Here is a 12,842-nt window from a genome sequence, read left to right on the forward strand (position 1 = left end):
AAAAAGACAAGATTTTTGAACACGGCCAGATTCACTGACGCCGCGCCTTATCAGACCAATGCAAAGAGATATGTGTGTGTAGCCACCGACCATAGAAGGAAAATTACAGCCTGCGCTTCAATAGATCAGGCGTCGACAACACAAGCAGAAGAAGTTGCCATAGCACTCGCAATAAAAGAGGGATGGACGCGAAACGCTCCATTAACAATCATTTCAGATTCGCAAAAAGCTTGCAGAAACTATCTAAAGGGCAAAATTGGAGCACGAGCACTCCGTATATTGGTTGGGAAAGGATGGGACCCCACAGTGAAATACGTACAGGCTGTGACTTGGGCACCGGGGCACGAGGGTGTGACAGGGAACCTGCGCGCGGATAAGGCGGCTCGAGGCTTCACAAATCACCGAGCCACTTAAGCCAATGCAAGTGATGACCCTACACCCCTGGACCCTTGCTTCGCAACAATTTTAAAGTACTACAGAGAAAATAGGCAGCTGTATCCACGTCCTCACAGCAAGCTCAGCGCTGCGGAGGCAACAGCGCTAAGAAAAATACAGACTAACACTTACATAAATCTGCACACTCTTCACCTCATCTACCCCACGGCGTACAGACATATGTGCCCGTGGTGTGGAGCCACCCCAACACTCTTTCACATCACGTGGGAGTGTGCAGAGCACGACGAAGAGCATGACACCACTGGCACGTGGGAGGAATGGGAGGCGCTGCTGTCTAGCCTAGCCCTAGTGGATCAGCTAGGACTGATTCAAAGAGCTGAACGGATGGCTCGCGCCAGTGGGGCCTTGGAATAGGGGCACCACCCTGCCGGACAGACTTCGCTCTCCACCCCGTATATTCTTCGGGGCACTGGAGTTCAAGCCTGTCTGGATTATGTATATAATAAAGTTTTGTACTACTACTACTACTACTCTCTCGCCTCTATGGACCAGCTGCCTTCGGATGACCCCCACGATTTTCCTTCTCGACAGTTGGCTGACCCATACTGTCGACGTATTATAGGCTACCTCACTGGCAGTTCCCGTTTACCTATTGCAAGGCTCCGTCGCCAACTCTCGCAATTTAAGCTGGTCAACTCGGTGCTGTACCGCAAAATTTACCATCCTGACGGTCAGCGCTGGGTTTCCGTTCTACCCCGATCGCTTCAGTCCGAAGTCCTCAGGGCGCTTCATGACCATCCGACTGCTGGTCACCTTGGTTACCATAAAACCTACGATCGCCTTCGAAGTCAGTTTTATTGGCCAGGCATTACCACTAGTGTAGCTCGGTACATCGGGTCCTGCACTACCTGCCAATGTAGAAAACTACCAACATCTGCTCCCGCCAGTACACTACAGCCTCTTCCGTGCCCAGCCACACCATTCGTAGTTGTAGGCGTCGATCTTTATGGCCCCCTCCCAGTCAGTGCTGCTGGAAACCGGTGGATAGTAACAGCCGTTGACCATTTGACGCGCTACGCCGAGACGGCATCCGTTACTACTGGTTCAGCTTCTAAGATTGCCGATTTCATCCTCCGAGACATTATACTGCGTCATGGTGCTCCACGTGTGTTGCTCAGTGACTGTGGAAGGGCCTTCCTTTCACAACTAGTGAACGAACTTCTTCACGCCTCCGGCACAACTCACAAGACTGCCTCTAGTTATCATCCCCAGACTAACGGCCTCACTGAGCGATTCCACCGCACTCTTGCTGACATGGTCGCTGCCTATATTCAACCAGACCACAAAAACTGGGGCGTTGTTCTACCATTCGTCACTTTCGCCTACAATACGGCCATTCAGCGGACAACCGGCTACTCGCCATTTTACCTAGTTTATGGACGCTCCCCTACTTCTTTCCTGGACGTCTCTTTCTTCACCTGCCAAGCGAATTCATCTCCATCCTCTTCAGAGGAATACGTTTCACGACTCGCACAGTGCCGCCAACGTGCTCGTATAAACACTGAAGCCCGCCAGCAAGACAGAAAGCTAGTTTATGATGAATCGCATCGTGCTGTATCCTTCCAACCTGGAGACGAAGTGCTCCTTTTGACGCCTGTTCGCACACCTGGTTTGTGTGACAAATTTCAGCCTCGGTTTATCGGGCCGTACACAGTTCTTGAAGAGACGTTCACCAGTGAATTATCGGGTGACGCCACTTGTAGCCCCAGCAGATTGCCGTTATCGAACTACAGAAGTCGTCCATGTCTCCCATATGAAGCCCTTCATGCAACGTTCTTCGTCCCCTTGACTTGCCGTGGCCAGGCTGGCCGCTTTCACGTGGGGGGAATTGGTGTGGGCATTTAGTATACGCATCCTCTTCACCGGTACATTATCATCATTATCATGTGTGGCTCATGTATCCTCATCGTTGTCGCATAGCATCATCATCTTGGCTGATTCATCGTAGCTGTCGGCTGCCGGTTCCTCGGGCCTAATAAAAGGTAATCCAAACCAAGACTTCATAATATTGTCGTTTTAAATGTCATACATTGAGCTTTCACTTTGACGTATATAATTGTAGGCAGTCTGTCTGATGTCATTGGTATCATTTTGAAGATGTCCTACTGCGGCTCTTGTTCACTTATTTTAGTAACTCGGTAAGTAGGGCACTGTTGTTGATAATATTGTCATTTTAAATGTTGTCATACATTGAGCTTTTACTCTGACGTAAATTCTTATACGACTTTAGTGTCCGTATGTTGTCATACATTGAGCTTTCAGAAGCGGATGTCATACATTGAGCTTTCAGAAGCGGAAATTATTAACCCTTATCGATAACCACGTCCCCCTTATTCGTGTTCCAGGCGATGCTCAGCGACCCTGGTATTCTAATCCCCTAAAGAAACTATCTCAAAAGAAAAAGCGTCTTTTTCGCGCTGCTAAAAACTTTTGAGTCAATATCAAAATGGAACAGATATTTCGCATGCCTTCGTGAATACACTCACTTGTTGAAGCGCTCCAAAAAGAAATTTTTTCATGATGACTTGCTTAATATTGCCCGAACTAATCCAAAGAAGTTTTGGAAACTTCTCAACCCTAATAATAACACGCACAATATATCCTTAACCAACTCCGATGGTTCTCACGTTCCTCTCCCACAGCGGGCGGACGTTATGAATACTTACTTCACTTCAGTCTTCACTTCTGAACCACTTCATAGTATTCCAGTCATGCCGAGATCTAATTTTTCACAAATGCCGCCCATTGACATTACCTTCGAAGGCATCAGCAATCTGATAAAGAAATTAAAAATATCCAGCTCCCCCGGACCTGACAATATTCCTGCCAAAGTTTTAAAGGCTACTAATAGCATTTCTAGCAAATTTTTGGAGATAATTTTTAAACAGTCCATTTCTGAAGGTTTCATCCCAGATGATTGGAAACTTGGGAAGGTTGTACTAGTTTTCAAGTCTGCCAAGCGATCTGACCCATCTAACTATCGCCCCATTTCACTAACGTGCATCGCTTGCAAACTTATGGAACACATAATATATTCACATGTTGCTCGTCACCTCGATGATCACTCTTTCTTTTTTCATAAGCAGCATGGTTTTCGTTCAGGGCTCTCATGCGAAACTCAACTTTTTGAATTTACGACTGATCTTCATCTCAACCTTGATTCGTCATTTCAGGCTGATGTTATTTTTGTCGACTTTTCAAACGCCTTCGATCTCGTCCCTCACCAACGACTAATCAACAAACTTTCTTCACTTTCCCTCGATCCTCTGACCTTATCATGGATTAAGTGCTTCCTAACCCACCGGTCGCAATTCACTGTTATCGGTGGTGCCCATTCTGATACTACTCCAGTAATCTCTGGCGTCCGTCAGGGCTCGGTTCTCGGCCCGCTCCTTCTTTTTAATCTACGTAAATGACCTTCCTTCCGGCATTTCATCAACGGTTCGGCTTTTTGCTGACGATTGCGTCATCTACCATCGTATATCAACTCCCGAAGATCAGCTAATACTACAGCAAGATTTGCACATCATTGATAACTGGTGCGCCCAGTGGATGATGAGGCCGAATACTTCCAAATGTAAGGTCATGCCTGTCTCACGAAAACACACTAACGTCATCCATCCGTATTCATTAAACTCAACAGTGTTATCCCAAGTGGATTCTTACCGATACCTGGGCGTTGTAATTACAAGCAGACTAACCTGGACCGAGCATATTACCAAACTAGCTGCCGATGCCTCAAAAACTCTTGGCTATCTTAGGAGATCATTGTCATTATCACCTGCAAGCCTTCGCAAATTGGCCTTTGAAACTTTTGTTCGTACTAAAATGGAATACGCATCTGCAATTTGGAGCCCTCATCAGATATACCTAATTAACATTCTTGAATCCGTCCAAAATCGTGCCGCCAGATTCATCTCCGCAAATTACGACAAACGAGCAAGCATCAGTCAAATCAAATCATCCCTCGGTCTCCCTGTTTTGTCAGCTCGACACAAAATTTCACGTCTCTGTCTCTTTCACAAACTTTACTACAGCTTTCCTCACCTACATGGCTCACTTTTACGTCCGCCTGTCCGAACATCTCGTCGCCTATTTAATTTCCTGAGTATCCAACGTCTGTTTGGTTCTACTAACGCTTTTAATAAATCATTTCTTCCTACGGCTATCGATGAGTGGAACGGTTTGACGGATGCTATTGTCAGCGAAAAAGTTGCTTTTAAATTTAGAGATTTATTACTAGCTACCCTTGACTCTTAATCGCTGTTTGTCTTTCTTTGTTGTTTGTTCTCTGCCGCCTGTATATTTTGGACCGCGAATTGACTGTTCAATATTTCGTTTGACATGCTCTGTTTTCTTTTTGTTTTTTGTTGCTACCTGTACGTTTTAGTAATTCAAAAACTGTAACCATGAACTGCATTTTCATTGAAATTTGTACTTGGATTGTTCCCCCCCCCTTATGTAATGCCACGATAGAGGCCCTTAAGAGTAAAATAAATGATGATGATGATGATGACAGTTTCATTTGCAGATTTTCATATCCAGCAATAATAGAGTCTTTGTTCTTGATGTATGTTGACAGCGTGCTCTTGGTGATGTCATACTTCTTGGCGATTTTCGTTTTGAAAGGAACGCTGTTCTCAACTTCGTGCAGAATTTCCACTTTCGTTTTAAGGTCCTTTGGTGGGCGATAAGTTCCTCGGCTCGCCGTGACGCTTGCAAAATGAACGCACACCGCCTAATCAGGCCTAGTCAACTACTCACACCAAATACGACGAAAACTACTGCATATCCGCTGCTACTCTGCGCCGCTGCCGCAGCGTAGCCAGCACGTGACGAGAAAGGAGGAGCATCTCCACGCAAAGAGAAGCAGATCGGAATTTGAGAGGCAACCAACACTCTGTTACAGCTTTTTTTTTCTTTTTTTTTTCCTCTTTCTTCACGCTTGGCACTGAAAGGCAAGACAAAGACATGGCAGGGACGGAAAAGGGAGGAGCATGACATGGGAGGGTCGCAGATCGGCATTTGAGAAAAAGCATACATTCCACCGCAGCCTTTTCTTTCCTTTTTCTTTCCTTCGTGGGCAGTGCTGAGGTGTCGCAGGTGTCGCCGCGGGATCGGGCGGGGTGCTGAGAGCATTTTCGAAGCGCTGTGTAACGCCTGGGAGGTCGACACCGAACGTCAATGCCTCTGCAAATGCAATCTGTGTCAAGGGCAGCGCTCGAGCCCGCCTGACGCGATCAACTCAACGACGTCATCAAGCGGCGGCGCCCGTCTGTCGCGCAACGCACAAAGAACTCCCTCAGCCCACGAGCCCGATGAAGCAAGCAGCGCCTTCCAGTCTGGCAAGTCTCACGCAATGCGTGGGAACATCCCTCGTCCTTGGGTGCAACCACGCGCCACGGCGGGTCCCCATTGGAGGATTCTGACATCACGGCCAGCAGCGCTTCTGGTTGGACGTTTGGTGACTGAAAGGATCCACCCGGTGCCTATAAAAAAAGCCCTGCGGCGCGTCGCCAGCAGTAGACCTATGTGTCAGAGAAGCCTCTCGTTGCTTCAAGTCCTTTTGCAGTCGGAGGGGCCGGTGCCTTTGGAAGTGGCGAGTTTCGTGGCGCCTTTTGTAACCTCGTCGGTGGTGCGCTTCGTAACAGCTGTTGGCCCCAGTGCCGAATATGTAACGCCTGTATTTCTATGCTGTATATAAACTTTGTCTTAACTCGTCCTTGTCATCTCGTCCGCTTGTCTATTAGCTCTGCGCAGAAGCAAATGCGAGCTGAGTAACACATGCTACCAAACTGCTGGAGACCTTTGAGGCGGAGTTCGAAGTAGTGGTGCCTTCAGGACCATGTTGGGGTCTCGCCTTTGCAACAGCGGTATGTTCGAATTAACCGTCAGAAGTGCTTGGGTGTTCAAATTACCAGGCATTTTCACCTATTGGAATACACGTAGCTTTGACGGGATCACAGCATCAGTTCGAATTACCCGGAAGTTCGAATTAAGTGTGTTCGAATTAATGAGGTTCTACTGTATATGACTTTAGTGTCCGTTTATTATCAGTTTTATATTGTTTTTGGTTCATAGGAATTGAGCATGACACGAGCATTTTACGTGCTTCCTTTGTATTCACATAATCGAGAATATATATATTTATATACTCAATTATAATCGAGTATATATATGTGACGTATGAAGCGATGGTTGGTAGAGGAAGAGGAGGAAGAAGTCAGAATGGAATAAACATGGGGTATGAGCCAGGCCATGTCACCCAGTCATGATAGCGTCACGTCACACATATATATATATTCTGGATATATAATCGAGTATATATATATATATATATATATATATATATATATATATATATATATATATATATATATATATATATATATTTTAATATAAGCCTTATTTTTATACACTGCTCCAATTTGTCTTTCATGATAAAAAAAAAATTTCTTTTCCTGTAATTTGCTTCGAATTTGAATTTTAGTGCTCCAAAAGTTACATTTTCCTGTTTCCGAAATTGCTCCTAATGATATTTTAGCTGTTTCACTCTTGTGCGTACGCGTAAATACCATACTTGCTTCGCACAACAGCCGTGCAAATCCCGGAATTTTGTCATCCTGGGACTTCATCTCTATATAACAACAGCACCAAACTCTTTACGTGTCACTGCCCCATGTTCTGAATTTTAAAAGCATGAAATGAAAAAAAGCGGGCATAAACAGCTCCATGTGGAATAGTTGCAAGACAGTATGGCCATCAGCCCGTTAGCGTTGGATGAGAGCCTAACCTCTGTCACAAGGCACGTGTAATGTCATTAGCAGTGAATAACCTTGAAAATTAATGCCGTTGCGATCTTGCAATCCGGGTCTAAACGGCTACGTGAAATGACATGTTGCACGTCAAAATGTTACTGAAAAGTTCACAATCTTTAATAAACATCTGAACATGGTTTACACTTGCTTTAAGATTTCTATTTTGTGATCTGTTGTCAAGCGCCTGTTGATGATCAAACAAATGTCTCGCTTCCATGAGTTCAATGAACACATTAACGCCGTGAACACAGCTGCTGTGAATGTTTTTAGGTGTGATTGTAATTTACGATGCCCATGTAGCAACAAGAAAAATGACATTTACACCTAATGTCATTCACAACGAATGACATAGCAGATGTAGTGTGACAAAAGTATAAGCCAAGCTCTAAAAAAATAACCCGGGTCCGCGCCAGGGGGTGCTCTACCCCCATTATGCTGCCCAGATGAAGCTCGAGCTCGCCCCGCCACGGTTGTCTAGTGACTAAGGTACTCAGCTGCTGACCTGCAGGTTGCGTAATCGAATCCCGGTTACGGCAGCTGCATTTCCGATAGAGGCGGCAATGTTGTAGGCCCGTGTGCTCAGATTTGGGTGCACGTTAAAGAACCCTAGGTGGTCGAAATTTCCGGAGCCTTCCGCTACAGCGTCTCTCATAGTCATATGGTGATTTTGGGATGTTAAACCCCACATACCATCAGGATGGCTGAGCTCCCTGGCCCACCGTACTCTCTGCCTATTCCCACTACAACGAACTTTTTCACAATCCCCGTGAGTTTTGTTGTAGCGTAGTTTTGTCATACTACTGTATAAACCGGACTATAGGTCGAGTGGGAATACAGGCCGATCCCTAAGTTCAGATTATCGAAAAAAAAAGGCAAACAACCCGAAATTGCCAAACGACATTTATTTACGAATTGGGCGCACCACACCGCGATCGTCGGAGCTCCCCTCAACCAACATCACAACTGTTAGACGAAGCACCACTGTCTACTCGTTAGACGAAGCACCACTGTCTTCTGAAGACGAGAATTTGTCGCTGGTTGCTTCCCACAGTGCGTTGTCTTTCGTGCCATACAGCGAGTTCCTGATGTAACATTTCTTAAAAGCATTTTCCACCATGGAATCTGGCAAACAACGTCAGGCGGAAAGCATCCAGCCATAAACAGTCGCAAGCGCAAGTGCTCGTTGCCAGTGGGCAACAGCTTCATATCCTTGGCGCCACGCTGCATGATCATGGTCGTTGAAGGCATATCAAACCACACAGGGGTCTCATCGGCATTGTCAATCTGCCTCATCATGTAGTTGTTCTGCTCCGGAAGCCGGTTCACGATGCCCTGAAAGTTTGTAAGCTTGTCCTCGAACTCGTCTGGAAACTTCTGACTGAGGGTGTGCGCCACCGGAAAGAAAATCCTTTGCATCTCATGAATCGCCCAACCCAAGAGTTTGGTGCCTGAAACTCTTCTCACTCTTCTCTCGTGAGCCCAGCTTCTTGAGCGAGTTCCACAGCTTTCTTGCGAATGGTATCCACGGTCACTGGCAGCGAGCATGCATGAACTTAACACACAAAGTACCCTAGCGTATCCTCCAGCTGCGAATGAGCCGCAGCTCGCCCACGAAATAACATTTTCCGAGGATTGCACATCTGCAGCTTCCCTTTCTGCACCATCCAATAGCGCACGCTCTTTTTTTTATACACCGGAGCGGCGCTGAGCAGCCATATTCCCATTTGCTTCTGCGAACTCAACAAGCTCCAGTTTAAACGCAGCTGAGTACTGCCTTCTCGTACTGCTACTCATATTAAGTTAAAAGACCACTAAAGATGAAACACAATGTCAAGCGGAGCGAGAACAGATCGAAGGCAAATCACGAACACAAAAAAAACAAGAAAGAGAAAAAAAGAACTTGCTCTTGGATTTGAATGCGAATATGGCCGTGTCCAGCTTCTCATGCACATGCAAGCCACATGTTGCCAGACAGCGATGCGCTGCCTCTATATAAGATGAGGGGCAACTTTAGCTCGTTTTATTGAAAATATCTCGGCTTATATTCCGGTTTATACGGTACTTTCAATGAAATAGCTGTGCTCATGTTTAGTCTTGGCGATTCAGATGGGTTGTATGTTTCTACATAAATTTCTTTTCTAGCTGAAAGGGTTCCTTTTCATACTGCACCAAATTTGGATTTGGTACTTCGGAAGTAACATTTTGCTGTGTCCAAAAGTTGCTTCTTGTTCTATTGTGGCTATTGCACCACTGATTGCGTTGATTGGTGGTGTCGCATAGGTGTCCACATGAACTCATCCAAATTGATAGCATTTGATTAACCAGTCAGCAGCTGTAGAGATAATTTACAACACGAAATTTCCCTACCTGAAATTAATGTGAAAACTTTGCATGCCTTGCCGAGATTGAGTAACACGGAAATTTATCATTTGTTTTCTGACTTAGTGAAACGCAAAAACACAGACGTCTAATCGGGAGGGCTTTCACATCTTGGAGCAGTTAGGTTGTTCGCATTCGAATAATTAATAGCTGCATTGAAACCACATTATAAAACACCACATGTGAGAAACGAGCAATTGTCCCTGGTGCGTCTCTACTGGCAATATGTTTAACTGCATAACATCTAGCTCACTGTGCCTATACTATTAGCTGAAATTTTCATAATAATGAAGAACAAGTAAAACCTGCTGTATGAGCTATTCCTGTCATAGTCAGACCACTTTTAAAGACACATGCACCGGGAAGCAACTCTTGCCTTTAATATGAGGTTTCTCGTAAAAGCAGGGTACTACGCATGCATTTGCCAATGAACTTCTATTTGAACGTAAGCACACTGGCGTTTATTAGGCTCAATAGTCAGCTGCATCAGTGTTTCTTATTAGGTTAGGTTAAGTGAGAAAATGTCTGTGAAGATGCACACTTATCAAAAGGCACGGTTTGTAGGTCGAAGTTGCTATATTGTTTTTATTTAGCATTCTGCTATGGTCCATTCCTAAAAAAGGCACATTCTTATTTCCTCATAACATTGGCGGTCTGTTCCTAGCATGTTTTCATTGGTCGTAAATTCCAAAATAATTGCTGATATAGGGCTTGCGCTTATCCTAGTAACAGGCATAAGCTGTTGCACACAAGTCTGGTGGTAAATGCAATGTCTGCTTGTAAGTGGTTGAAGACTTTGTGAATAATATTGCACCTTTATTTTTCACAGGTGCGAAACTTGCACAGCTGTATAAAAGTGGCTGAAGACTTTGTATCCCCAGAAAACATTGTTCACTGCTTCAGCTTGACCAATGAGTTCCGTCAGTTGTCTGACACCCACACGAACCATGAGGACAAGCTCCAGGTAAGCATTTATGCCCATTTTATTTCATATTAAAGCATGTAATTCTAACAAATGCTCAGTGGCACCAAAATTTAAGCCTCAAGATGTTTGTGTCAATCGGTAGTTGTCTGGTTATTCACCAGCTTGTTCATGTCATGACATTGGGCCTGGCTGGCCGACTCCGTCACCCTTACACTGTTGGTCGATTGAGGTCGTGCCGACGTAAGTCCAGCTGCCCAGCATGTTCTCTCGTTCAACACGATCATCTCCTGATTCACTTGTCTTTTTGTGAAAAGTACTCTATATTATCACCGCATCAATTTGGCTTCCGACAGGGCATGTCCACGGAACTGGCTCTCCTCACACAAAAAAAAACTTATACATAACTCATTTGAAAAGAAACTCTTAACACTGAGTGTTTTTATTGACTATTCCAAAGCATTTGATAGAATCAACCACGAAGTACTCTATGCAAAATTGCGTCATTATGGTTTTCGCTGAACCCCACTTGACTTTTTGAAATCTTATTTATCACAAAGAAAGCAATCTGTAGTTATAAATGACAGCCAATCCTCCCTACTAACCATAACTTCAGGTGTACTTCAGGGCAGCATATTAGGGCCCCTACTGCTTAATGTTTATATAAACGACATAACAAGTGTCAGCAAATATGTGGACTTAATAATTTATGCAGATGACACTAGTATATTTTTTCATGGTAATGATTTAGGTAAGCTTGCGGACTCAGCCAACAACATTCTTAACAACATCTTCATATGGAGTACTGCAAATTATTTAATGATCAACACAAAAAAATCCAAAGCTGTGGTATTCGCGCCGGTTCAGAAGGCTGTCTGTCGTGGTTTGGATATAAACCTAGGGCCCGAAAAAATTCAGGTTGTCAAAGAAGTTTCATCATTAGGAGTAATTTTTAATGAAAATCTTAATTGTGACGAACACGTTAATGAAGTAACTAGAAATATAGCTAGGACGTCTGGTGCTCTCTCTAAACTTCGACAGATACTTCCAGCAAACATTAAACTTTTACTCTATAATGCGTTGTTTTCGTCTCACATAAACTATTGTAGTCTAGGGTAGGCAGATACATCTAAAGCAAATCGGAACAAAATATTTTTACTGCAGAAAAAAGCGATTCGTCATATTGCAATTGTACCATACGATGCACATACAAGTCATTTATTCAGAGAATATAACATTTTACCGATCGATCACATACACAGCTTCAACCTTATTATGAAATACAAACAAAACTTGCTATCAAACAATGCTTGTTTTCTTAAACTGTGTAACCTCAGAAAAAATACACAATCCCATTATGGCATTTGGAAAAGGCCTTCCTGGTTCGTTCCTTATTCGCGACCTAATCATGGTTTGAGAAGACTTGAACACTGTATTTCTGCTTGCTTTAACATGTTTGAAAACAAAAACATCGACATCTTTAATATACATAAAAAACAACTTAAGAAGCTTCTCATCCAGAATGGCTGCGTGTAGTTTAGCTTCTTCTAATTGTCCGGCTAAAATACTATATGTAAAAGAAACACCCTATAATAGTGCTCGTGTGTAACATGGCATCCTATGATGTTTGCTTTCTTTGACATTTTTTGTTGCTTTTTTTTTTACGAGTAAAACATGCAACATTTCACTCGTCAGTGTTTCCTTTGTGCATCAAAACTCGTGCTTTTTGCATACCCAGTGTTGTAAACGTCGTATAATCATTTTGTAATACTTTGGTAGCCGTTTAGCAACGTGTGCATTGTTTCATGACAGACTGTACGCTCTTTTCTTTTTTTATTTGATGTTTTTCTCTCTTTGTGGTTTGCTTATCTTACGTAAACCTGAAACTGATGTAATTTTGATGCATTTTCTTTTTATTTCCTAATTTCTTGAAGTTTTGAAAATCGATGTCAAATTGTTTTTTCATGTTTGTGCTCTGCAGATTTTTTGTAATGCCAAGTGAAAAGGAGTAGGAGCCCCGTCACGCTGCTAACATAGCAGCTTTTTGCTCTTATCCTTGCGTTTTCTTTTTCGCTACTCTGTGAAGAAAACACTCAATAAAACAGAAAACTGAAATGCTCAGTGGCACCAAAATTTAAGCCTCAATATGTTCGTGTTAATCGATAGTTTATAAGTGTGGGAACTTGTGACAGATTTTTATTTATTTATTGTACCCTCAGGGCATACAGCATTACAAAGGGGAGTGGGTTTAGAAGACAAAAAATACA

General features: G+C 43.7%; 1 protein-coding gene across 1 annotated transcript in view; it reads left to right on the top strand.

Moving 5' to 3' along the window:
- LOC119167489 (lysine-specific demethylase 3) overlaps nt 1-12,842 on the top strand; it is a 90,215-nt gene that overhangs the window by 70,500 nt on the left and 6,873 nt on the right. Inside the window, exon 10 of the mRNA XM_075866180.1 lies at nt 10,483-10,617. Coding sequence (XP_075722295.1) covers nt 10,483-10,617 — 135 coding nt within the window. The remainder of the gene's footprint in view (nt 1-10,482; nt 10,618-12,842) is intronic.

The sequence above is a fragment of the Rhipicephalus microplus genome, chromosome 6, assembly GCF_043290135.1.
Source record: "Rhipicephalus microplus isolate Deutch F79 chromosome 6, USDA_Rmic, whole genome shotgun sequence".
NCBI lineage: Eukaryota > Metazoa > Arthropoda > Arachnida > Ixodida > Ixodidae > Rhipicephalus > Rhipicephalus microplus.